Source organism: Phalacrocorax carbo, chromosome 6, assembly GCF_963921805.1.
Source record: "Phalacrocorax carbo chromosome 6, bPhaCar2.1, whole genome shotgun sequence".
Lineage (NCBI taxonomy): Eukaryota > Metazoa > Chordata > Aves > Suliformes > Phalacrocoracidae > Phalacrocorax > Phalacrocorax carbo.
Window position 1 is genome coordinate 43963754 of NC_087518.1, and position 27532 is coordinate 43991285.

Sequence of the window (27532 nt, forward strand, 5' to 3'; positions counted from 1 at the left end):
CATATTTGCTGTTTATTAATTCCACTTTCAAATAAATTCCAGCACAAAGATGAAATGTTCAGAATAAAAGGGTTGCAACAGAGTTTATTGGTTCAAAATATTTGTATCGTCATCTCTTAAAACAGCAACACTTTGTTGAGCCGACGGAAGGTTCTCTGTGGTCGTTTTCTATATAATGATAATCAACCCTCGCGGTTCTTCACAATTCCCTTCAGTATATGATCAGATGCCTAATTACCATGAAGGGAACAATACTTCTTGTGAAACAAAACACAGATTTAAGAACTCATAAGAATAAACCTGTGACTTTTATAGCCATGTTGCAACACAACCCGCACAACACCCTGCTGCTGTCATCCTCTGGATGGACGCGACCGCACGCTAGAAGTACACGGAGGGAGGCTACCAAAACCGACGCCTGCAGCCCGGTGCACCGAAGGAGCGTCCCTCCCCGCTCAGCGCAGCCGCTCCAGCGGGCCGGGGTCCCCCCGGCCGCTCGCAAACCGCCGTCAGCCCAGTGCGTCTCAGCAGCCCCGAGCGAGTGCGGGGGAAGCGCCCGGTGGGTCCCCGGCCAGCCGGGCCCCTGAGGCACGGCTCCGCCCCGCAGCGAGCGGGGCGCCCCGGGGGAGCCGCCGGCACCGGGGCGCGCGGCCCGGGCGGCCCCAGCCTCCCTCTGTCGCGGCCCGCTCTCCCCCCTCACGCTTCCCGCTCGCCCGCCGCGCTCTCCCACGCCTGCCTGACACTCGCCCCCTTTGCCCTTCGCCCGTCCGCTGAAAACCGCCCCTCAGCGCCCGGCTCGCCCTCGGCTGCCCCCGGCGCGGCGCGCCCCGCCTACCCCAGCGCCATCTCTCCGCCTCCTCCCCGGCTTCTCCTCACGGCGCAGCTTCGCCGAGGCTCCTGCGCATGCGCCGCGCGTGCCCAGTCACCGGCGCGGCGCTCCCACCACTTCTCGCGAGATCGGTGGGGCCGGTGTCATGGCGGCGGCGGCGGAGGAGCTGGAGGTGGACATCGAAGGGGACCCGGCGGCCGTGCCCGGAGAGGTGACGCCGGGGTAAGTGAGGGCCGTGCCAAGGGCTGGCGGCCCCGCCGCCGCGGGGAACGCGCCCCTTACCTCCGGCGAGCAGGGTTTGTGTGGTCGCGGCGGCCGGGGTTTGCGTGAGGGGGCGGCGAGGGGAGCGCGTCCCCGGAGCCCCGCGCCCTCGCTTGCTGAGGGGGCTGCCCCGGCCGCCGCCGGGCGCCTCAGGGAAGAGACCTTGGCGTGTCATTGAGGGCCGCGGGGGGCGGGTGGGGAGCGCCGGTGCTGAGTATCGGAGGCCAGGGCGCTGCGAACGGGGCCGGCGAAAGCACTGAAGTGAGGTGAATGCAGAACTGCGGTCAGCGGATCCGGCAGAATGTGAACTAGGTACGCTTGGTGGTGAGACTGCTGGGAGACTTCTTTAAAACACACAGACAGAAGTCGCAAAATCATGGAATGGTTTGGGTTGGAAGGGACCTTTAGAGGTCATCTAGTCCAACCCCCCTGCAGCGAGCAGGGACATCTTCAACTAGATCAGGTTGCTCACAGCCCCGTTCAGCCTGACCTTGAATGTTCCCCGGGTTGGGGCATCTACCACCTCTGTGGGCAACCTGTGCCACTGTTTCACCATCCTCATTGTAAAATATTTTTTCCTTATATCCAGTCTGAATCTACCCTCCTTTAGTTTAAAACCATCACCCCTTGTCCTGTCACAACAGGCCTTGCTAAAGAGGTTGCCCCCATCCTTCCTATAGTCCCCCTTTAAGTACTGGAAGGCTGCAATAAGGTCTCGTCGCAGCCTTCTCTACTCCAGGCTGAACAACCCCAACAACCTGTCCTCGTAGGAGAGGTGCTCCATCCCTCTGATCATTTTTGAGACCTCCTCTGGACCCGCTCCAGCAGTTCCATGCCCTTTCTGTGTTGGGGGCTCCAGACCTGGATGCGGCACTGCAGGTGGGGTCTCACCAGAGCAGAGTAGAGGTGGCAGAATCACCTCTCTTGGTCTGCTGGCTGTGCAGTCAGTGTGATGCATAACAGGTAGTGAACTCACAGAGGCAGACAGGGTCAGAAAACTGAACTTAGGGAGGGTCAGAAAAATTATTCAAGAAATTCCCAGGTAAAGGATCTGTAAATAGATGCTGAAGTGAAAGGACTGCAATTCTAACATTACAAATATATTCCAGCAGGTGCTGGGAGACCATGAGGGGATTGTGTCGGAGACAGTGGCCGGGCTTGCATACAGTCCTAGAGTAACATCTGCTGCTGCCCCTGTTGGAGACAGAATACTGGGCAAAGGGGGCTATTGGTCTGACCTGTTTCTTGATATGCTCCGAAAGAAGCAGGAGTTATATTGGTTTCTGGATGTACATAAGGATTTATCCTTACTTATGAAGAGATGTTTGAGCTGCTGGCACAAAGCAATTTGGAATAGTGGGTGAATTTAATTTTAGCGGCTTTGCAAGGGATATAGGGCTAATTAGTCTTCAGAAAAGCCTGATTGTTCTGGAAGCAAAGAATGACAAAAAAGATTTACATTAATTACTAAGGAGATTTTATGCTGCATTAAAATAGAAGAAAGTTGATCAATTATGTAAAAAAAGTGACAGATTTCTAAAAGTAGTAAGTAGTTATTTACAGAAAAGACAAAGCATAATCTGGATAAAGTCTATAAAAGCACTACTAATTCTGTACGATAGGATTCTGTTAAACCTTGCGTAGTATGAGCTTTCCTCAGGAGGAAAAGAGTTTGTTGGTTTTTTCTTTATAAGGGGGTGTTTTTACCTTATTTGGAGAAAGATGGAGGAAGGGTAAGTGGAGATAATACAACTCAATGACACTTTTAGTACTAAAAATATAGTTCTTTATGTGTCCATAAAATTCTTCTTTCACTTGTATATATTTTACATGGTCCCTCCTGCTTTCAGTCTTTCTGGAAGAGAATTTTTACTGTTCAGGGTTTCACTGGTATCGCATATGGTCTGCAGTGAGATAGGTGAGGAGTTGCTACTGCAATTACTGAGAAAGATGACTTGCTGATGGGGGATTTATGCTATGTCTAATGGAATATTATAAGAGAGTAACATATAATAGTCTGCAATGTATGATTTTAATTTTAGTATCTAATTCTGTCACCTTCTGTTAATCATCTTGTTATTTACTACACTGTTATTTTAACTGTGACAGCATTCATTTTGTTTGAATATGTTTGCATTGTCTTGAGCACTGGAATCTTTTTCAGAGATCATGAAAACACAGCTTCAAGCTTGCTGCAGGATCACTATCTTGATTCATCTTGGAGAACTGGTAACAGTCTCGTAAGTATTAAATGAATGGTACTTCTAGAAAGGTTATCAGCACTCATGTTTTCTCCATTCTGTACATGCTTTTTTAGGCTTCTAACCAGTGTTTTTTGTTTACTTTTAGAAACTATTATATATTGTTGATATTCAAGTAACAGTGACAGAACTAAAATATTAAAATATATTTGGTTTTTTTTTTGCAGCCATGGACATTGGACAGCAGCATTAGTGAAGAAAACAGGGCTGTCATTGAGAAAATGTTGCTGGAAGAAGAGTATCCTTTTGCTTATTTGCTTGGTGTTTTCCTTTATAACAATAGAAAACTTCCTATTGCCAAAGGAAATGGACAAATCTTTTCATTGTAGGGTGACTGTCATCTTGTAGGTAGATTGCAGAAATCAAGGAGGACTTCTGAATTAATCATCTAGCTACCTGCAGCTTCCTCTGATGCTCCTGATTCTTCAGAAAATTATTCCAAAGCTTGTCAGATCTAAGCTGGCACTGGCACCAAAAATAGCAATATTTGTCCCCACTTCAACTGCTTGTTCAGTGCCACCTCCAGTATCGTGCTGATGCAGCCGTTTGTGTTGCTTCATAGTGAACCTGATCAAACAGCTGATTTGGCTAAAAATAGCTAGTTCTTTTTGCTGAATTGTTCTTCACTTGGCCTGCTTTGCTGTCTCATCTGTCTGGCTACATCCATACTTCTGCCAGCATGGAAGATGAAAACGGGAAGGAACAGCTGCTACTCTTTTTTTCCCTTTTTTTTTCTTTTTTCTTTTTAAAGCAGTGTTGGCTTAAATAGTCTTACCAGTAGCAGGGGCAGGAGTTGGACTTGATAGTCCTTGCAGGTCCCTTTCAACTCAGGACATTCTGTGATTCTATGATTTCTGCTGTAAGTCAACCTCACAGACTAGGTAGGTTATAGCAATAGTAATCACAGGCTAATTTATTTTCATGTTCTTTTTGTAATTGAGTGTAGTAATATACTGTAATAGAGGAACAAGAAAATGAAGCCGTTTGAAGTTTTCCTAATAGAATGGATTATTGAGGCTTAACTTGAAAATAGGTAAGTATCAGTACAATGAAAATTACTTCAGTATGTTTTCTAAGTCAAAAAAGAAAAATGCTGTTGTAGAAACAGGATACCTAGTTTGCTGCAAGTAAAGTGAGCATGGGCGTTCAGAGTCAAATGTCACTTCCTTATGCATTAAACTAGTAGGTGTGTGTGAAGTTGTGTATTTAAGTTTTGAAAGTAGCGCAGTATTTGCTTCTCCAGCTGAATAATTATGAACCAGGATAATTTATATGATTATTAGAATTCTCACATGAGCAAATATCTCCAATGCTTTGAAAACCTACTTAGTAACTATTTCAGATATTATTTATCTAATAAATCACTTTCTGAAAAAATATGGCTCAATCAAAAGGAAGTGGAGAAAAGATCTCTGAAAAGGTAAGCTGTGTTTGGGGAAATATTCTCAGTTAGATGATGTGCAACAGCATCACAATTATTAACTTTTATTTTCACTTTGTTTTTTATTTGCAGCCCACATAAGAAAACTGGAAAAGCCATGTACGTACATTTTAATGATTGAGTTGCATTTTTAAGCGTGGCATCTGACTTTTGTTAAGTTACTGGACACTATTAAAAAAAAAAGTTACAGCTCCTTAGTTCCTTTTATTTGGTTGTACAAAATTATTTAAGAAACCTTTCAATGCGAAGAAATATTGTATAGGCCTGTAGTAAACTAATTTGGTTTTTGTAGCACTGTGGTCCTTACAAAAAAAACCCTTGCTAATTCTATTTGGCATTCTTGCCTGAACTTTTTCTGTTTGCTGCTTCTGTGTATTTCTGTACTGTTAGTTACTGATGAATGTTGTGTTGCCTTGAATTTTCCAATGTGATGGAGAAGCTGACGTGACTCTAGATATTTTATTTATCAGCCGCATTCATGTTTAAAACAATATATAGAGTTTTACAGAAGGTAGGGAATCGTCTTCCTCTCAGAAGTTGACTTTGGTTACTGGGATTTGAGAATATATATTTTTAAGAGAGCACTATCTTCTTTTTCCTGTTTTCCTAGGGTGCGATCACCTACAAAATCAGCTAGCTACTCATTAAAGTGGACACCGGAAGAAAAAGAACTGTTTGAACAAGGACTGGTACGTTTGCTTATATCTTTAATATTTTGAATAGAAGTCATTAGTTTATCTTAAATAACAAAATAACATGCTTATTTAATTATGATATACTTCTAGTTTTGTACTTCTACTGTGTTAAAAATAATTGCCATCTACTAAGAGTGTAATGTTAAATCAGATTTATGTTGATGAACCCCCAAAACGGCTTTGTTTACCAGATTTTGTTCATGTGAGGCTGATTGCAATTTGTGATCACAACATATCTCAAGTACACAGCTTTATGAATTGTACAATTGTAAATAGTTAACTACAGGAAGTATAGTGTGTGCTTAAAGCAAATCAGCTAATAAAGTGAAATCCTTTAACTAGTATTGTAAGGTCTTTAGAGATTATATGGTTGTACAGTGCTCAGTGTAATAGGTTTCCTTCACCAAGTACAAATTCATTTCAGTAGGATTCCATGAGTTAATAGGCAGTATAATTTACAGTGTGCCTGAATTGGGTGAAGAAGATCCTCTAGTTAAGAATAACAATAATTTACCGTTGGATGCAATTTTCTTAGTGCTAGAATATGAGTAGCGAGGTTCTTTGCCATAGGTTTGCTATACTGTTTGTGCATTTGTAACAAATAATTGAGTGTGTAAACTTTTTTGGCACATAAAGTGGAATGTCTAGAATGCTGGGTGATGTAAACGTGCTTTGTTGTACTAGGTGAAATTTGGCCGCCGGTGGACAAAAATTGCCAAGTTGATTGGAAGTCGTACTGTTCTACAAGTAAAGAGCTATGCTCGGCAGTATTTTAAGAACAAGGTAAACAGAATATCTCTGTAGTTAACAAACAGGCCATTTGACAACTATGCTGTTGTAGATGTAGCTTGATTTTAGTGTGTCTTTTCTCAGGGTAGTGCTGTTAAAGTATGTACTCTTATTTCCATATTCAGAAAAGTGGAATATGATTATTTGCAGATTTAAATGTGAAGTCAGACCTGATTTAAAATTCCTGGAACGACTTAGGTATTTTTATTGCTGGTATAACTAAACAATAAATGTAGTATAATTTTAGTCTCTTATACTGTTGGCTGTTAGTCTGAAAATACTTGTTTTCTACTGTACAGCTGTTTCTGCTGCGTGTTGTAGTTTTACCTTTAGCCTCATTTTAGACTTCAAGACCCTTTAAGAAGAAATTCCAACTGTCTGGTTTGTTTGGTGTCTTTGTTGTTGGTCTTTTTTTAAAAAAACACCAAATACATACTAATTTACACTTGGGCTAGAATTATACCTATAATGCTGTGTAAAATCAATTGCAATGGATTAAAGTACATTGAAATAGTAAGATGAGGAGGAAACACTTCAGCATGTCTGCTCTTCAAGTAAAATAGTCCTGACTGTTTAGGAGGCAGAGGGGATTGTTTTGTTTATTTCTCCTAAAAGTATTTTATATTTTCCTAAGGCAAAAAGTGGTGATTCTGAAAAAGAAGAGCAAAGTCGGTGTGGTAGCAATCTTCCTGTTGAAGATGGGATAAGGGTAGAAGCATGGTCTTCTGGAACCTTGAGGGGCCGTGCAGACCCCAATCTGAATGCAGTGAAAATTGAAAAGCTGTCAGATGATGAAGAAGTAGATATAACTGATGACGACATGGATGAACTACTTTCTCCTACCTTCCAGCAAGAAACTGGAAAATCTGAATTATGTGTTATTTCAAAAAGTCCAGCCGAGGAAATGAAAGGAATGGAACATGTTTTTTCATCTGTTGGACACAGTTCTGCAATTTCTTTGCCTAAAGAAGATCCTCACCATACCAAACAAGATACAGTGGATGCATTAGTATTTCCAGGTGTTGCAGCAACATGTTCCCAGCACCTGAACGGTGATAAACCTGTGAACTTAGATTACCAGCAATACCATAATTTTATTGAGAAAGCTGAACAAGGCAGACTAGTAACATCTCGTGGTACTAGACAAGTAACTGATCAGGAGCTTAACGAGGAACAGAGAGACTTGGCTGATAATGGATTGCTTTTTCCTTCTCCCTGCCAAGTGGATGAAGATCATCAAGAAGAAGCAGAGGAGCTTAAGCCACCTGATCAAGAAGTGGAGGTAGACAGAAGCATCATTCTGGAAGAAGAAAAGCAAGCTATTCCTGAATTTTTTGAAGGGCGCCAGGCCAAAACACCAGAGCGTTATTTGAAAATTAGGAATTATATTTTGGATCAATGGTAAGATGCATTAGTTTAATGACTTATTTCAGTACATGAAGATGATTCATGCCCTGCTTTATTGTAGTTAAAACACTACTTAGTACTAATAGCTTATGAAAATAATAAAATTAATTTTATGGTATCGATATAAAGATTGCCAGTGAACAGCACTGGTTATTAATGCTTCATTTGTATCTTCCCAGTTTTTTTTTTTCTGGCATTCTGGAAGTGAAGCAATGAAAATACTTTGAAGCATTACGAAAATATATCAGAACAAGCTGCATCCATTTTGGTTACATTATTTTCTTACAATTTTTGTCATCCTATATATAAGAAGGCATATGTGATTTTAATAAATGGTTCCTCAAAATAACTGTCTAAATTAATTCCATAATGAGGTCTGTAGCATTGAGTACTGCATTTACAGAAGGGCAGCTAGAAGAAACAGTCTGTGCTGGAGCAAATAATGTTGACCAAAAAAATACTTCACATTCAGAATCAATTTGGAGTAGTGCTTGTACACTTGAATATTCTTATATTCCATCTCAAAAAAATCAGTTTAAGGAACCTTAGTGATTTGTGGTGGCAGGCTCAGTATACAGTTTGTTGTGTTAACAATTTTGTTGTGTGTGCTTGTTGTGTTGGTTAGCTTGCTTTTAAGCAGAAATAATTGCTGAGTTTAACTCTGTTCTCATTTTGTTGTCGTGTATTGACAGCTTTTTATAGCTGCAAAGAAACTCTGAAGTTCCATACCAGAGAATTGTTCAACTGAAACTTATCAGTATCAGTTTAAAAGCAAGTAACAATCACAGAATGGTCACAAAGGGGTAGGGGTTGGAAGGGACCTCTGGAGATCATCTTGTCCAACCCCCCTTCTTGAGCAGGCACACCTAGTGAACAGAGAGTGCATAGAGAGTGAAAACAGGCTTATTTATCACACCAAGGAAGCCTATGATTATGTGACCTATCTAGACTAATCTAATGCAGACGTTCTTTGATCAATTTAACAGTATCACAGTACTTCTGAGTAGTTCATTGCTTCCTGGCACCAGTCATGTTGAAAGGTTTGTTTTAACACACAGAACATAAGTTTCACTCTGCATAAGTATGAATGTATATAAATAACCCTAAAATAAATGGTATGTGTTTTGTGAAATTTATATTTTTGCTGTGATTGCCCAGCGTAGTGGTGTGTAGTGTGTGCATTACAGAGGGGGAAAAGAACCACTTCAGTGGCTTATCTTAATCTCAGTTTAAGTCACACGATTCCTTCCTTCCCTCGTGATTTGCTTCACTGTTTGATAATGTGCTGTACTTCATTTCAGGGAGAGATGTAAACCCAAATATCTGAATAAGACTTCAGTACGTCCTGGCCTTAAGAACTGTGGTGATGTTAACTGCATTGGACGGATCCACACATACTTGGAATTAATAGGAGCTATTAACTTTGGCTGTGGTAAAGATATTTTTATTGGAATCAGTTCAGAACTTAAACTTGAATCAGTTCTTGCACAACACATCTATTGTTGACTGTCAGATTTTTTTATTAAAATGAATATTTTCATGTGAAGGGTAAACATTAAGGTTAGTAGGTAGGTCTTTAAAAGAAAAGTTTTAAGTTCACTTAGTTGGAGCGATCATGACTGCACTTAACCAGAAACAAGCATCCATGTGGATAATCTTCCAACTTCTCTGTACTCTTAATGTCTTAAATGGCAATTGTTGTTACATTTAAGTTCTGTAGAGGAGAATCTTTGCACTGTAGTATAGTCATGTTCCAACCTATACGGCTGTAGCCTATTTTGGTATTAATGTTGAAGTACTGCTTAATGTTAGTGTATGCTGCTCACACAGAAAGATACACATTAATCCTTCCTAGGAAGGACCTTCTGAGCAGATTCTCTCATGACCTTTGACAGTCTAGGGGAGTTTGTAACCTGCTTACAGGGTTATGGATTTTTGGTTTTACACAAGACCTTTTATTTTCTTTTTTTCCTCCCCTTCATGTTTACTGCACACCAGCTGGTGGGGTGGTTTGTTTGTTTTGTGTTTTTCTCTGTGTCCAGTGCTGGATTTTTTCCTGACATCTGCTGTATCTGAAGTTTTGCCCTCCTTCTGTGTAAGACAGAGTTAAAGTTATTGTTTCTTTTCGCATACTGAATTATAACTATTTCCTAAATAAAAAAACAGTGTCTTCATCCTCAGGGGTAATTTTTACAAGATTCAAATGTTAAATGTAGGTGACCTGTTAAAAATATATATACACCTATAAGTTACTGTTGGTTTGGTCTCCCTGGATTAATTTTTGGTCCAGAGCTGAATGGGTGTCACCTAGGAGAGGAGGAATAGCCTGCAGATACATTTTGGCTGAAATAAATTAACAATAAGGAAGGAGGTTTTCCCATCTTAAAAATGTTGTGGTAGTGGGAGAGGGCTACATAATCAGTTAGTAATATGACCATCAAGAGATGTCTTTTTCACTGTGGGGATTTTTGTTGTTGCTTTTTTCTTTATGGCATGTGTTGTTACCACTTACCTATGTCATTCTTGGCTCTGTACCAGAAATTAGTGCCTTCATACTATACTGGAGTACAGTGTATCTCTCTTCCATATCCTGTAGAACAGGCTGTCTATAACCGACCCCAACCAGCTGATAAAGCAAGGTCCAAAGAAGGCAAAGACACAGTGGAAGCGTACCAGCTTGCTCAGCGCTTGCAGTCCATGGTACGTTTTGGTGAGGGAGGTGGGGGCAGCAAAAAACGTTGAGCGTGGAGAAGGTCTCTTCAATTTTCATTTTCAAACTAGGGCACCTCAGGAAATTTCTTCTCTCATTCAGTTTGCAGTTTCATTAGAATGCCCCGTAATTCGAGTGTCAGTCTAACTGCTATCTGGCAGGTCACTGTCCTAACTTCTGCTATCTTACACATTTGATTTCTGTTCAGGTACTAACTACAATTTTGTTTCAGTCTTTCCCTGCGGCCTGAACCCCTTCCTTCCCACCTTCCCATAACTTACTACCCTCTATGAGCCAGAAAATAGTGGAGTGTGTTGGTACTGTGTGATTAAGTTGCTTACATTTTAACTGTTTAAGTATACTAGGTATATAACGTGACTTACTGACAGTCTTGTGCACAAAATTAGTAGTAACTCATTCATAACTATGTGACATATCAAGGCTTGCCAGATTTAATTTTCATATTCACATTTAGTGTAGCATTTTTAAGTACTTCATAGCAAAATAAGTCAGTTGATGAGAGGGAAACTACGTCAATCCCACTAAGAAAAAAAAGAAATATAAAGAACTGTAGCATACACTAGATGTAAATGTACTGGGTTTATAGCTTTTTATATTGTCTGAGCTATAATTCAGAGCTGGATAATAATGCACTGTTGCTGTCAGAGATGTTGATGATCCATGGAGCATCAACCAGGTGTTATGCTTTACAGCCTTAAAACCTGAAAACTTCGCCGGTGATATTTCATGACAGACTGTGAACTACTTAATTCTACAGAACTCCAGGGTGTTCTTTCTTTTCTGGAAATATGTTAGTAACATTGAAGTGGCAGTAACCTTTTGAAGGACAGTGTTCTTATGGCTGATTAAAAGAAGTAAATGGATGTTTTGGCAATATGAGCTTTGACTCATGTTGAATTGCTTGCTGCAGCGTACTAGAAGACGACGAGTGCGAGACCCTTGGGGAAACTGGTGTGATGCAAAGGATTTGGAAGGACAGACATTTGAGGTAACCCTTCTGTGTTTAAACTTTCTTACAGAATTAATTTTTGCTAATTGCTAGCAGGGGCGTTGCATGAAATATACAAGGGAAACAGTTGTGTAATAGGTACTTTAACCTCTCTTTGGGAAAGCAATAAATTGAAAATAATGTAGAAGCTGTTACACCTTTATGCTGCTGCTAAGTGCAGCTGTACTTTGGTGTTTACAGAGGTGTTCATGTTGCGAGCATGTATGGCCCGAAGTAAAGCTCTGCTTTGTCTTGTAGGAGATTTCATGACCCTTTGTTTTCAACTGCCTTACTAAAGCTAACAGTAGGGGATAGGAGAATAACATTTCAATTTTATTTTTTTCAGTTCTATGTGGTTTCTTTGTGTTTATAATGCAGGTGATACGAGTTCCTAACATTAATTCCACTACTAGCAATAGCCCCAGAAATAGTGTGGTTCATGAAATGCTTAGAAAAATTCATAGAAGTTTAAATATTTTAAAGAAGATTTGGAAAGAAAATACCCACTTGTCCATTTCTACATTTTCAAATTATACAAAAAGAACTGTAAACATTCTAGTTTTCTTGTGTAGGAAACCACTTAAATTTGCAACCTTCAGTAGTATCTGTAATGATTACTTCCATAATAGGTATGGCTATGTATATTGTGTATATATATAAAAAATATATACTTACTTCCATAGGTGTGGCTATAATGCCATACCTATTTTTGAGTAACTGTGGCTAATAAATCTAACACTTTCTGCAAAATACATATTTGGATGGAAATAAAGTTTGAAAACACTCATCCTAAAGAGGTGTCATGATAAATTATGGCCACGGATTGTAATGGCAGATTTTCTCCTTAGTTGTCACACCTGCATTTATGCATGGTTTGTGATATGGGCTGTGATTTTGCTAAATGTGATTGACTTGGGGAATGTAAGAATTCTCTCATTAAGGATCTTGTGAACTAGATCCCTGACTGTCATTACTTTCACACCGCTTGATTCTGCTAGGGCTATTGCTCTCTCTCTCAAGTAGTCCTGTAGCACACAAAAATTGGTAGCATATCAAGAGGACACTGATGACAAGATTTTATTCTGGGCTGGTTTTGTCATCAGTGCTGAAAGAGCACTTAAGACGTTAAGAGAGATTTCTTTTTAAATTTTTTAGCATCTGTCTGCTGAAGAATTAGCAAGAAGAAGAGAAGAAGAAAAACTGAAACCTGCAAAATCTTCTAAAGGTTCAAGACAAATAAAGAGGTATTATTTAATGTACATCATGTTGAAACATAGATCTTCTAGAAATTAAAATATGTCTTGGGCAGTGTCAGGTTGCAGTGCTGCAAATCATTAATATTTATAATGGCCTGATGACCTGTATGCATTTCACATGTTTTGTACTGAAGTTCACGAGTGTGGGTAGCAAAGTTTCTGTATGTGGTGGAAGTCATCACGGTGTGGGATGAGAAAATCCAGTAAAGAGAACAAGGTTATTCCTCCTCTGCCAAGGAGAGAGAGGGAAACTTGAAGTGTTTCCTGACTGTCCTACATCTTTAGAGAAATTTTCTTTCATTTTATAGTTCCTTTGATCCCTTTCAGCTGATACCGTGCTGTTTATTCACTGAAGAAAAACAGGTATGTACCTATTGGTGAATACTCAACAATGCTTTATTACTTATGTTATTTTTCTTATATTCATTATTGGGTTTATCATTTCAGGAACCTTTTCAGGTGAAAGTGTCTTCTGAAGCACTTTTAATAATGGATTTGGTGAGGATTAAGTTTTATCTTTCAAAAAGCTATGAAGTGTATGTTGAAGGTTTTTTTTTTTGTTTTTTGTTGTTTTGTTTTAATGGGCAACATAAGAAGATTGAGAAATATAGTATTTAACTTCTTTCCATTCAGACCCAGAAGTGAGAATCTAGTATTAAATAAAGCCCCTAAAGAAGAATGGTTTTTTTAATATTGTGCTTAGTTTTCCTAGAAGGTAAATGGTTGTACACTAATAATACGTACTACTCTCCATCATATGTTAAATATAATTTGCTTAAAGCTACTTTCTAAAATAGACTGCTGTTTTGAAGTCTTATGGGTTCATTTTCTACTAGTCTGAGAACTGATTTTGTGTACACAAGGCAATGTGTGTTTTGTTTTTTACTGAAATCGGTGCAGTTGTTCAGCACTGCACAGCATTGCACAGGCTTCAGGTTTTGAAGCCAGCATTGCTTCATGTGTGGAAGTGTTATACATAAGCACCATATACATGCGTGTATATAATAAGCAAAAATAATCTTTTCTCTTTGCTTTAAATTGAAACGCTGGGTGTTTGAGTATCTTTAGCTGTCCTAAGTTTTCCTTCTAAATGTCATTGAGAAGTTACTGACTTGTAGCTGTGAAGCCAATGTATTTTGTCATGTGCAGATCAAAACTAGGAGAAATTATACAACTTCAACTTCAGTAATTGTTTAATATCATTTTAGCACTCTCATGTGTCTATGGCGGAAGTAATAGGGCTGCTGGGTGGAAGATACTCTGAAGGTGATAAAATTGTAGAAGTAAGTGTTTGTCTTTTTACATTTTTTTCTAAACTATTAAAACTGTTATATATGATTCAGGTAGATGTAGATGTTATTTCTGAAGGGCAACTACTGAAATATATTAAAGTTATTTACTCTAGTCTTGAAACATTAAGAGTTATGCGTATGTTCAAGTGTAGGCCTGTCAACTTGATCATGAGGAAGAACTGGTATATGACTCTTAAAATTCTTTAAATTTTATTTAACTGATGGAGATTTCTTGCATTTATCCATCTGGAGACTTTTTTAACAGGTTTGTGCAGCAGAGCCGTGCAATAGTCTCAGTACAGGATTGCAGTGCGAGATGGATCCAGTATCTCAAACGCAGGCCTCGGAAACACTGGCTGCCAGAGGATACAGTGTTATTGGATGGTACCATTCCCACCCGGCCTTTGACCCTAACCCCTCGATACGAGATATTGACACACAAGCTAAATACCAGGTACTTGCAGGGCTGTACATTAAAAATAAATAAATGGCAAAAACCCGCAGCAACCCTAAAGGCTCTCTGGTATTTACAATGTTAATACACGTTATTGTTCTAATGCATCTTAAAATAAATTCATTCATTAATTGACATAAATTCTATTTTTAAAATTTCAGAATACTGTTGTGAAAAAGGTGGTGTTTCTTGTATGTGGGTTTTCTTGTGTGATTTTGGTTTGTTTTGGGTTTTTTTTTTTAGAGTTATTTCTCCAGGGGTGGTGCCATGTTCATTGGAATGATTATAAGTCCTTACAACCGAAATAATCCTCTTCCATATTCTCAGATTACTTGTCTAGTAATTAGTGATGAGATCAGTTCTAATGGTTCCTACCGTAAGTACTGATATTTTATCCTCTGTCTGAATTTTTTCTTTTGCTTTTGGATACTAAGGGGAAAAATGTTGTCTGTTCTTGAACTTGAGAAATAGGTATTTATGTTTATGTTGGTAACTTGTGCTGTACAAAACCAGGAATTTCAGTTAAAGAGTAATCCTACAAGTAATCCATGCTGTCATGACACGAATATACAGGCATAGACAGATTGTTTTTCTGTGCTAGTATTTCCCACAATCCGTGAAAGAAATTAAAGGGTTGGGACAAGGGTCACTGTAATTTATATAGAGTATCCATATGAATAGCTGTAAAACTGCTTCACGTGTATTACTTATACTCTGCTGCATTACAAAATTCTGAACAGATCCTCTGATCGAGGAGGCAGAAGTATAATAGCAAAGACTTGGCTGCTACAGTGGCCAAAAATCCTTATTTGTGTAACTTAGGATTCAGAAGGTCAAAGGGTCAAACTTGCCAGCTGTCCAGGAAAAGACAAGATATGAAAGATGAAATGCCGTGCTGGCATGAATCCCAACCTAAGAGAACAAATTCTTGATTAAAAATGTCATTGGCGGTTCATGAAAACGGGATGTTTTCCTTTCTTGAATAGTTATGAACATATAGATTTATGGTATTTCAAGTGATGATCTGCTCATTCCCTGACATTAATTGGAGGAAAATTCCCATTATAATAATATAAGCTTATGGTAGCTGCCCCTTCTCTCTCCCCCTTGCTTTTGCATACAAATTCCGAGGTTTCCAATTTCCTTGGCGAGGCAATAGGAGCGGCCATGTGACCCAGCAGTTCCCCCTCTGTTTTTTCCTGTGGAAGTAAGCAAGGAAGACCATCTGCCTGCAACCTTGCTTCATTGTCCGAGGGGATGTGAAGTGGGGGCCACATCTGTGCAATAATTCTTGTTTACCATACTGATAGTACTGTAACTTTATCCTCGTTTCCCATTGTAGTGTGGCATTAAAATACTTAGAAACTTATTCTGTCCTTAGAAATAGACTATAGTACTGGTGAAAAGAACAAAAATTAGTATTTCATATGAGCTATAAACATTTCTATAGATTAATTCTTATTCTTGGAAATGTGTTCTGCGCTGGACACTTCACAGTTGAGGTGTGTTCAAGTAGGAAATTGTATTTATTGCTTTCTTTTTACTTCCAACTCCAATACTGAGGTATAGTTGGAAAGCATGTGTTTCATCTCACTAAATTTTTATGATCTTGGAAAGGCACTTTTTTTTAATGATTTACTGAAATTTACAGTCTCTTTCTTTCCCCATGCTTTTTGGGAACTGAACTGTGTTCTGCAAGTAATTTTCTGGTGTTCCTTTATAACACTTACTAAATTCCTCTTCCCTCACCTGCAATAAACTAGAGGAATTTCTTCCTTTAGGAACAAAGTTCCTCTGAAATCTAGAACAATAGTCAGCCACTTCATCAACCAGTTCACACATGAAAAACAAAACCTTTTTGTATTCTCTTAACAACCACATAGATCTTAGACTACAACAGTGTAAGTGGTACTAGGTTATAAGAACTGAATTTATTTTGCCATTTTTCTGTTATGTTGTAGATTTCTCTGTGCTTCCTTATGTCTTGAGGAGTTGGTGAGGGCAGGGAGGAGAACAGGTTTGTTCCCTACTCCCACGAAAATGAAATTTGAAATCATACTTTTACTTTAACCTCCTTAATGTTGGCAAGTAACGGGACTGTGAGCTTCTGCTGTCAGTAACAAATTATGAACAGTTCTGGGGAAGGAAGGAATTGCACTGAAAACTAAAAAAGAAAAAAGTTGCATGTACTAGAAACACTGAATGACTGTTGTCATTTTGTGTTCAATTGATTGCAGGTCTGCCCTACAAATTTGAAGTACAGCAGATGTTGGAGGAACCTCAGTGGGATTTAATATTTGAAAAAGCAAGATGGATAATTGAAAAATACAGATTCTGCCATAGGTATTTGTCTACTTATCTTATAAAGAACAGCCAGTTTAGAATTTTTGCAAGTTTGTTATTGATGTTTCGATAAAGATGTGTGTCTGCTTTCTACAGCACTACTATTTGTTTGTCTTTCAACAGCAGTGTCCCCATGAATAAAATTTTTCATAGAGATTCTGACCTGACCTGTTTGCAGAAAGTAAGTTTTCATCTTTTAATTTTCAGCTTTTTTAATTTTAAATGTTTTCTTAAATACAAATCTGTTTTATGTGGTCAGAAGTCACCTGAAGTTACACTTTGACAAATGTGAGATGTAAACTAATCACAATAAATGACTTCTATAGTGCAGCTTGTTAACTTGCAAGCACAATGACAATAACAATGTTCATTTGAGAGAGTTGGGGACAACAGTTGCATGCAAATACCAAGTTTTAACCTCAATTTGGAGAAGAAAGAATATCAATAATGTCTCTTCTCAGCATGCTGTATGCGTTTGGTGTCGAGAACTGCATGCATTTTGAGAGATGATTGGACTTCCTAGTCCTCTGTTTGATCAGTAAAGTAGTGCTGTGCCATGTTTGTCATGCATAAGTGGGAACTTTAATTTTCCAGCCAGTGTAGTCATTGCTATGAAGTTCTAAATAACTACAGCTGTAGCATTAATTGCACAAACAAGACAGAAAATCTGCCCAAAGCAAAAGACATAAACAGAAAAGACGTACACAATGATTGCCTACACATAAATTTTTTTTTCCCTCTCAAAGTGAACTTGCTTATAAACAGCTTAAATCTAAAACTGAGTTGGTAGAATACGCTTGCATTTGTGTAATGGGTTTCAAAGAATTGGTTTTAAACCTCCCATGTGTTCCTGCATGACTGTTCCTTTCGAAGATTTATACCATACAGTTGAACACTCTGTAGTGTTAACCTTAAATAAATAAATAAAAATCCCTTTGGGATACTTATCAGCTAGAAGGGGAAAAATAAACTCAGGGAAAAAGACCATTTTAAAAAAATATTTTCTCCTTTTCTTTTGACCAGCTTCTGGAGTGCATGAGGAAGACTTTGGGCAAGGTAACAAACTGCTTCATTGCTGAAGAGTTCTTGACTCAGATAGAAAACTTATTCCTTTCCACATACAAGAGTGAGAAAAAGAGTAATGCCGAAGAAGAAAATAAGAATGAATGTTCAAATGAACTGCCAATGTGATGGTTTTAACGCAACAAAATTATGGAATTTTGATTTTATTTTTTATTTTTTATTTTTTCATTTTCGTCCCCTCCTCCCCATTATGTCAACTCTTTCAGAATTATTATCCATTTTAATAGTAACTGAACAGAAGCCAGTGTCATCTTATTGTTATGGTTTAAAAATACTTCGAAAAACTCCTAATGTGTGTGACCTGACTATACGAGGAACACTTAATACTAACATTTTGCAAAAAATGAGTTTCACAGAATTAATTCTTTGGCCAACAGTCTGCCATTTGGGAAGAAGGACAACCTGGCAAGAATAATGTGCTTCAGTCCTCAAGGAGAGTTTGTCCTCTCTCAAGTCTTTCAGTTTGGGAATTTTCTCTTCTTTTTTATCTACACGTACACATCCAACTTGGAATGAATTTGTTCGTTAATCCTTTAGAGACTGTAAGTTTGAATGAATTCACAAAAGAGAAAGTTACAACTTAACTGAAATGAAAATTTTGTAGCTCACTGATTTCAACCTTCCCTGGTATCTGGTCTGAAGTTTTATTCAGTTGTGGTTTAATAAGTCATCTGATTTTTGTTACTTCCCCCCCATTGATCCCTATGGTTAAGTAGCTTTTTGGCATGCGTTTTGCTGTCTTGCTTCTATATTTGGGGAGGAAAAGCTGGCAAGTTTTCATGACTTCTCAGTAGTAGTTGTGCTTGTTTCCAGTGGAAATGGTAACTCCTGTCTTATTACAGGTTGCAGTCTTTCTGATCTTCCATTCTTCGGGGAGATACTATATTGTTCTGCCAGACCATTGTGATTTGCCCACTTCTAATTGCCACTGTTTCCTGTGGAAACAAGAGCTCTAGACTGATGATGAACTTGGTGCAACAAGCAGAAAAGTATTTGTCTTTTTAAAGTAAAAAACCCACCAACATTTATATTCAGTCTTCTCTAATGTGCAGTTCAATAAGATGGCATACTGTTTTGTGTCAGTTCTTCAGTTACAATTTCATACCAGTATATATTCAGATAAATTAGTCATAAACAGATCTTGATGGGGAAGTTTCTTGATTGCGACTTGGAAATGTTTCTTGAGCTATATCACTGTGAATCTTTATAGAAAAAAATGTGCTTTAAATTTTGCTTTTTAAATCATGAGGAAACTTGACTTGTATACAGCTATCACTATTTACACCGGTTTATCTTGGGCAAAGTTTCTCAGGTCTAAAATATATTTGAAAACACGAAGCAAGCAAGACCTTGAGTTTATATCTAGATGGGCAACAATGGACTCAATTCTTATTTTAAAAAATATATAAGTGTATATATATGTAGTTCTACATAACATAAATGGAATTTGAGCTTTTATACGTTTACATTTTTAACTTCAGCTTTTCATTTGTATAAAGAGTTTAAAAAGCTTTAAAATTCTAGAGTTGCATCCCAAGGAGGGAACTCCTTTACAGGAAGTTAAAATTTCTTTTTTATTATGCCTCATAAAATTTTAGTCCCTTTCTGTTACTAAGTGGAAGGTACAGAACCCGATCGTATGAAGATGTGAGCCCTTGATGCTCAGTGATTCTCCCAGTGCAGATTCAAGAGCTATGTACTGAATATATTCATCAATGTTCTGTGCTCTCTTCTATGTTCAGACCTGCTGGTGCGCAGCTTTATGGTCCCACTACTATGTATAATTTACAAACTTGGTGTCTCCATCCATATAAGGCATGTTACTCAGTTTGCATATATTCTGAAATGTCACCTTTGGGACTTCCTCATTAAAAACATTGCATGGTTTTCTGTATTTCTAGTTCAAACTACACTCCTGGTGAGAAAGCATTCCTTCCCTACTTAGCTGTGGCGTGGTCTGCTGTGTAAGGTATTCTTTTGCAGTTTTGCATAGGTTACTCTCTAGAAAAATCACACAGTATAAATGTATGTACTAAAAGCTGTAACTAGTTCTGATTTGTAGGAAAAGAATTTTGAACCTCCTGTGTAACAGCACTGTGAAGCAGATAATGTTCTTTGTCCGCATACAGTCTATTTCCAACCATTTAAGGATGGATGTCAGTATTACCCCAGTAGTGGTAACAATGTGCTGGCTGTGTCTCTGTTCAATGATTACAATGCGTTAAAGACAGACAGTTGAATTAATTGGATTTAACAGTGATGTTATGTAAGAAAAGTTTTGAGTGAAACATACTTTTGAAGCAGCATGTCTCTTGAGTAGAGGACATGGTGCAGTATTGAGCCTTTGGTAGGCACACATAGACTGCAGATTTTCTGAGAGTTCATTAGCAGAGTGGTGTGGGAGGAAATATAACTGCTAGTACCATTGTAATCCAGTTTTATCACAAAATACTATATGTGAATCAGAAAGGGCACATTTGTGATGCTAACTAATAATTTTGTTGGCAGGAGCCATGGTAACAAAATAACTAACCTACTTCTCAGAATTTGTTTTTACTGTGTTGTTAATATGAGTTTGGAAGTTGCATGCTTCTAAGGAGATAAAAGTATATTTTACTAATGCTACCAGTTCTGCTACCAAACACCTATAAGGCATTCAATTTTTTTTTTAATTGCAAAACCTTTTTTTTTCCTTGCCCCCCAGCTAGTCCTGTTGCACTAGCTTTGTTTTAGTGTACCTGTTCGGGACTGATATGCTATTTCTTTATGTAAGACCAGCTGTTATGCCTTGCCAAGTTGTTGCTCAGGAGATGGAAAATGGTTGAGTAGCCAGTAGAATGATACAGTTTAAACTGGAAGAGTCAACAGTTGAAAAAAGGAAGAAACAAAAGAACACCAAAACCCCCAAGATTTAACCTCTGGCAAATATCCTTTATGGGCATTTGTTTTGCTATCCCTGTTATCAGCAGTGCTTCTTCGCAGGGATGTATGGCTTGTGTTCCAGGGGAGGGGAAGGCCAAGGCCCATATCTTTTTTAAGTAAATAACTTACCAAGAACAGTTCAGTTGAGGAAAACAAACAGACAAACAAAAAACAAACCCAAAACCAGCCAAACAAAAAAGTTAACAGTGTTGCCATTAATATTAAGTATTTTTTCCGTTTGCTTCCTGCTTTGATATTCCTGACTGATGGTATATAGGAGTCTGCTAATAAAGACTGTATGTGCAGTACCTTGAAAGATGTGTTCCACATTTGTAATAGCTTCTTGTCTCTCGAGCGTCAGAGCTGGTATTTGCTCCAAGTCAGTCACAATGACCCAGTCATTCAACGAAGTTTAGTTCCGCTAGAGGGAGCTTTGTTACAGCTGATACAAAGATGGTTTTGAACTAAGCCAAAACTGTTCTTACTAGTGCATGAAACTTCTGGCGAGTGTCTAAATGTTGTGGGCAGTAGCTGTGTGCCCTGGTATAGGTTTGCTTCTTTCACTTGTTCTTATAAACCCCTTGCTTTAGTCTCCTTCAGAAGATTGCCCAGTGGCACTTTGTGGCAGGAATGCCAGGGTGGTAGATCAGTATTCTCCACGCTGTTCTCACAGAGAGAGTCCTGGCTGTAGTGTCACTGAAGTAATGTAATGTAATGGGTTTGTTTTCATGGGCAGCTCCCATAAATTCTGAAGATTACCGTTCAAACAACTCTATTCATTACCCAAATTTGATTCGTGTGTTGGTTCTATCTCTATTTCTGCCAGCTGCAGGAGGTAGATTAACTCTTTCCTGCTGTGCTAGCAGAGACTTAGGTCTGTTGGGCATTACTGAGCTATGCGGACAATGAGTTGTGTAGGGAAAAGAGACCCTGTGGAGATGGAAAGCACGTGGCACGGAGGTGTACAGCACACCTTGACAGGCAGGGTGTGGCAAAGCAGTGCACCCCGGCGCCTGCAAGGGGAAGGAAACGTGCTTTGCTGTTGCTGAGGGGGCAAGGGACGTCAGGATGTGTGCAGGGTGACTTCAACCAGCCCCACAGAGCTGGCGCATGGGAAGTAGCTCGTTGTTAACATCCCAGTGAACATTGTAATCATATTTGATACTGAACAAAGTATTTAATGGCCTGGATAAAAGCATTGTGGTTGTTTAATTGGAAATATCTTGCTGTTTTATGTAGACCTAGTGCCCTAGTTTTATGAGATTTAGAATTGTGCTGAGAAACTGTTTCCATGGAAGCAGAGATCACTAAAGAAATAATACACTCCACATTTCCTACAGGATTATTCCTTTTACAGCCTGCTGTTCTAAATAATTAACTCCTGTAGTGCCATTATAGGTTATCATGGATTAAAGGAAATAATACTTTTTTTTAGTGTCACTGAGACATTACATATATTTTTTATATATATAGAGAGAGATATTTGGAAAGACTTTTGTCTTTAAAATCAGTCTGTTCTCTCCCTATTTGCAGGGGGGGAAATCCACCAGTACGAAAAAGTTAATGGAAAAGTGCACTTCTATTTTGGCAATTTATGCAGCTTTGTCAGGGAAATTTAAGATTATTCCTCCTTTGCCTTTCTCTTGCCACTGTTCTATGCTTTTTGCTTGGTGATGGGTATATTTTAAAACCATCATCGTGCTTCTGGCCACCTTTGAGGGAAGAGACAATGCAGGTTTTCATTAAGGTGATGAGAATCTTCCACCAGTAGGGAAAAGAGACCATCATATGGTACTTCTGACAAACTCTTCTGCTTCACTGCAAGTGTCTGTAAAAAGGGGAAACTGTCAAATGATAATATGAGGCTGAGAGCGAACATGAATGTTTGTAAACATCATACAAGCAAACTATTTGCCAAAAAGCGCCATTGCTGCCCATGCATAGGGGGTGTTCTAAGCACAAGGGCAGCGCAGCTCTCAGATGGACAGAAATTGCCATCGCTTCGCTGAAGCTGGTTGTGAGCTGTAAGTTTACAGCAGTTTAGGCTCTGTCCTCCAGAAAGAAAAAAAACCCAAACCTACTCTGTCTAAAGTCCATAATGTCAAATAAAATAAAGACAAGATATGAGTATGTAGGTGATAGTTAATGGATTTTGACTTTGAAGGAGGGATGTGCAATTAAAAAAAGCAAATTATTACAGGTAAATGACTTAGAAATTAAAAATGGGAAAAGTTACTAAACTGTTAGCAAAGAATCATCAGTACAACAACTGGAAGTACCTAGCAGTTTTTAATAATTTAACTGTAGATCTCAATTATTTTTAAAGAAAGGTAACTACTGTGTTTTTTTTTTTTATCTGAAGGAAGGGGAAATGGAGAGGTGTGATAATGTGCTATAAAGGAGCCAGGAATTATTTGAAGAACTTGCCTCATCTTTTCTCCGCCATGTAGTGTGTGTTTCTGTGGCTTATTTAGAAATAGCTCTAGCTGCAAAGTTCAATTCCAGATTGTGCCCTCCTCTAGTGGGAGAGGGTATTTACATCTGGAGCTCTAATTTTAAACCTGTACTGTGTTATAAATGCTCACTGGCAGCTGGGGTCCCTTCCCACTGTTGACACAGATGCAAGCTGTCACTCCAAGTAGCCCAGCTTGCACTGATCTGAAGCAAGGCAGGCCCTCCAGAAAGCAGCAGCACAGGTACAAGGAGCTGACCGTGAGGCAGTGTGCAAGTTGCGTGGATGGGAGGGTGGCGTATACCCTCTTCCGTGGTTGTTACTGGTCCCAAAATAATTATTTATAAAGTGTCTGACAGTGTTTGACAAATCAGATGATTGGGACTTGCTTAATGCAAACCAGAAAATACCTCTCAGCTGCTGCCAAAACACACAGAAACAGTAACTCATACTTTGTAGATGTAGATTAGGACACTTGGGAGCTACTGGAGCATACTGTGAAAGGCATTACTCAAAGTTCAGATTGAAAAACTTCTTCAGAAATGGCTAACAACTTTGTAAGGGTAATGCAAGCATGAAAATCATCGTTCCTAGTACTGCCTTGGGATGAGTACGTGCCAAAGGAAAGGGGGGAGAGAAGCTTTCTGTGCTGGAAGATGAGACTGCCCTCCTGTGCTCTCTAAGTAGGAGAGCAGCCATCAAACTGATGAACAGTCGTTCCTCCTGAGTTGTCAGCTGCTCCAGGCAGCTTTATTTTATAAATATATGAAAGTAGAAAGGACAAAGTCCATAACTGATAACGAGCTAGACAGTGGAATGATACAGAGGATGTGTGATGGAAGATGCAGGAAAAACCATGATGGAAGTGGAGGAGTAGGATTTCTTCCAGCAGAAATGGGAGAAATTCCTTAAACATGCTTTTACATAGTCCATAAAAAGTCTGAAGAAGGGAAACAGTAAGCTGCTTGTGCTTTAATCCATGAGGGAAGCCCAAGGTAGGAGCTATGCTTCAGGTTGGCTTTTGTCTCTTCCCCACTGTTTCCTCATCAAGCAAGAGGGATGGCAGGCATCTGGAGGCAGGCATTGGTGCTGCTCCCTGAGAAGTAACAGATGAAACTGCAGCTTGTTGACTTCTCTAGGATTTGGGTATGAGATGCCAGTTGTTTTGGAAGGAGAACCTGTTTGGTGGGTCTCATCTGAATCTTGATAAAGGGAGCAGCACGCTAGCGTGTAGAAACGAGTAGAGTCCATGAATGGATTAAAGCTTCAGACGTTGCCTGCTATCGCTCTGGACTTTACCCACGTTTTTCACCTGTAATATGGAGCCTCTGTTTGGGTTTTTGCTGGGATTGATTCTGGCAGTCGCTTCGTCAGCTCAGAACAACTGTACCTGTGCGACCAACAAGTGGACGGTATGTGTCAAGGACGCACCTGGGAACTGCAACTGCACGCTGGTGGGTTCAAATCACAGGGTAGACTGTTCAACACTGACTTCAAAATGCTTGCTGATGAAGGCAGAAATGACCCTCCTGAAGGAGAAGCGCCGTTGGCTGTTAGATAACAATGGCATTTACAATCCAGACTGCGAGGACAGTGGTATCTTCAAAGCCAGGCAGTGCAATCAAACCAATGCTTGCTGGTGTGTGAACACTGCTGGAGTAAGAAGAACTGAAAAGGGTGACAAAAGCCTGAGTTGTGGTGAACTGGTTAGAACAAGCTCAATCTACATTGACCTGAAGCACAAAAAAAGGTCCAGTGCCTTCGATGTTCCTGACGTAGTAAACGTCCTGAAACATCTGTTTGAGAGCCGATACAAACTGCACCCGAAGTACATCGCAGCCGTGAAGTACAATTTCCCATTTATCCAAATCCACCTGGACCAGAACGCAAAATCTAGGTGTGATGTAGACATAGCTGATGTAGCCTATTACTTTGAAAAAGATATAAAAGGTGACTCCGTATTTCATTCCCATGATGCATTAACTGTCTCTGTCAATGGAGATGCTCTGGATATTGAAAAGATCAGGATTTACTATGTTGATGAAAAGCCACCAGAGTTTTGCATGAGAGAACTGGTTGCTGGCGTCAGTACTGTGGTGACAGCGGCGATCCTGACTGCTGGCTTTGGCATTGCTGCGCTGGTTATTCTGAGGTGGCTGTGGACAAGAAAACATGAGAAAGTTGAGACTAAAGAAATAGGTGAAATAAAAGCACTAAGCTTACAGTTGCCCTGATCTGGGTGAAAAAAAGAAAAAAGGCATCTGAAAGAAGAAAGCAATGACAGGAGAAGAAGAAAAAAGGCACCAAATACAAATAGCAAGCAGACTTGGTGTATGTGGATGGATTTGGAGGGTTTTTTCCCTTTTTAGAGGAATTTATACAGTGATTGTCCTAAATTATTCTACTTTAGTAAGAACAACATTTTTGGGTATAAACTACTTTGGGAGTCAGTTACCTAAATATTTTAGATGAGCTGCAATTTAGAGGCTAAGAAAACTGTTACAGCTGTCTATTTAGCATAATGTGGAATGCTTTCGCTAGTACTGCAGGCTTGGTTCAGCTTGCTTAAATACTCTTTAAGTCGTTCTTGGTATATCTACTTACTGAAATTCAAATACTTGCCTTGGCATAATTGGGTTGTATATAGCTGCTTTTCTGTTGGTAAAGACTTTTTTTGAAGTGTGGGTTGTTTGGGGGTTTTTGCCTGTTTTGTTTTTTTAAAAGTTGCTGGAACTTTTTTTATCAACAATAATTTCCTAAATATCAGTAAAAAACCAAATAAAGTTTTGATAAGATACTCTACAGCACCAGAGGCTGTTATACCAAGTCATTTGTTAGGAAATGTTCCTGTAGTCACTTCCAGGTGCAGACATCCCAAGTTTGAGTTTGTATTCAGGCAGCACAGTAGGCTGTTCCCACTTGTGCTCTTTAACAAGGGTCTGACACTCCTAGTCAGCAAAGATCCCTTGATCCCAATGCAGTGTAAGTGAACCTTGGTGTTCTGCCCAAGTTCAAACTCCGGTAGTAGCTTTCTGTCTACCTAAACTCCCCCTGCAATTTTAATGGGAGGAGATATTTTTCAGTGTTGCACAGCTTCACAGAAATTCTACACAATGCTTCAGGACAGCTGAAAAAAGAGCTTTATTCTAGGAGAGCTGCAGGGGGAATTTAAGAGCAGAGTATAATTACTGAAGTTGGAATTTGGCCAGGACACTACAACTGGACTTCTTTGCTACGTACTCATCTGCTGCATTCCTTGTTTGGGAGGTCATATCCACCATGAAGGACATCTTAAAGAAAATAATGCTAGTTGTTAGATGCTGAAGTATTGGCAGTTATATTCTCTGTACGGTGTGTGGATGTTGAAGTCCCATTAGTCTAATCTGCTTACGTTCAAAATGAAACATCTACACGTAGGCACTGCGGCAGGGTCAGCTCTTTTATTCTGTTAATTGGTTTCAACATTACTAGTTTGCAATTCTCAGCACAGTCAGTAATGTGCTACTTTGAGGCCAAACTATTACATACACATCTCTGGTTCTACTGAATAAATAGGATGCTAGGAAAAAAGTGAGGATGCTTTGATTCTGCTTCTACCTTTGTTGGAAGAGGAAGAGGCTTGTTCGTTTGGGGAAGTGGGAGGGGGTGCACTTGTTTAATATCTTTTGGCTCAAAATACCCCATCTCCATTTAGCCTTATTCTTGTTCACTTACCTGCTGGAAAAATTTGGGCTCTGGATACACAGGATGGGGTGGATGCATCATGTTTCCCAAAAATTACATTTTTATGCAATGGCATCAGCAATATTGAGACACTCAAACTTTTGGAGCAGGTTCTATAACTTATCGGGTGCCTTACAGCAACATGTCCAAGGTGGTTGTTTTTCAGTCAAGTAGATACATTAGTACTGATAGAAGACGAAGTAAGAGTTTAATATCTAGGTTGAATTTTCCCAAGTCACAGGAAAATTCAGAAGTTAGCCTAACTCCACACAATTTTGCAATTAGGCTTTTATAAAATGGATTAAATTAAAAACCTTAAAAACCTGGAGCACAGCAGCCCTCAGCACTGAAGCAATGTGCGATCAAAATGAAGTTTGTCCAAGTACATTGCTTAACCACTTTCTTAACTTATGCAGAGCTGATAAGAGCTATGTGTTTGAGAGGCTGGTGCTGTCCTTCCATCAGAGAAGATCATGAGATGTGTCATCTTCTCTGGGGATCTACTGTGGCTTTCACATTTTTTCCAAATCACTGTATTCTTCTCACTTCTGTCATAGGAAAAAAAATTATTTTCAAGGTGAATGATGAGATTTTGTTTTAAAATA

General features: G+C 39.3%; 3 protein-coding genes across 5 annotated transcripts in view; 2 read left to right on the forward strand and 1 right to left on the reverse strand.

Moving 5' to 3' along the window:
- The window catches only part of FGGY (FGGY carbohydrate kinase domain containing), a 328075-nt gene extending 327176 nt beyond the window's left edge, over nt 1–899 (reverse strand). The window contains exon 1 of the mRNA XM_064454957.1: nt 836–899. The gene's annotated coding sequence lies outside the window, so the exon portion shown is untranslated. The remainder of the gene's footprint in view (nt 1–835) is intronic.
- Nucleotides 900–948: 49 nt separating this feature from the next.
- On the forward strand, nt 949–19831 carry MYSM1 (Myb like, SWIRM and MPN domains 1). Of its 3 annotated transcripts, none has more exons than XM_064454969.1 (20): nt 949–1051; nt 3255–3330; nt 3519–3589; nt 4694–4771; nt 4865–4891; nt 5403–5481; nt 6172–6270; nt 6911–7677; nt 8985–9115; nt 10280–10383; nt 11325–11402; nt 12558–12646; nt 12967–13021; nt 13106–13156; nt 13867–13941; nt 14216–14404; nt 14648–14780; nt 16642–16747; nt 16871–16928; nt 17771–19831. In XM_064454969.1, exons 1-20 carry the CDS (start codon nt 975–977, stop codon nt 17936–17938), a joined length of 2511 nt encoding a protein of 836 aa, XP_064311039.1. In that variant the 5' UTR covers nt 949–974; the 3' UTR covers nt 17939–19831. The 3 variants fall into 3 exon arrangements, with proteins under 3 accessions (XP_064311039.1, XP_064311040.1, XP_064311041.1); XM_064454970.1 differs by having other exon boundaries at nt 16874–16928; XM_064454971.1 differs by lacking the exons at nt 949–1051; nt 4694–4771 and having other exon boundaries at nt 3257–3330; nt 3519–4384.
- A 1361-nt stretch (nt 19832–21192) lies between these two features.
- TACSTD2 (tumor associated calcium signal transducer 2) lies at nt 21193–26011 on the forward strand. The gene has a single exon (XM_064454972.1). It carries the CDS (start codon nt 24524–24526, stop codon nt 25436–25438), a length of 915 nt encoding a protein of 304 aa, XP_064311042.1. The 5' UTR covers nt 21193–24523; the 3' UTR covers nt 25439–26011.
- The last annotated feature ends 1521 nt before the right edge of the window (nt 26012–27532 follow it).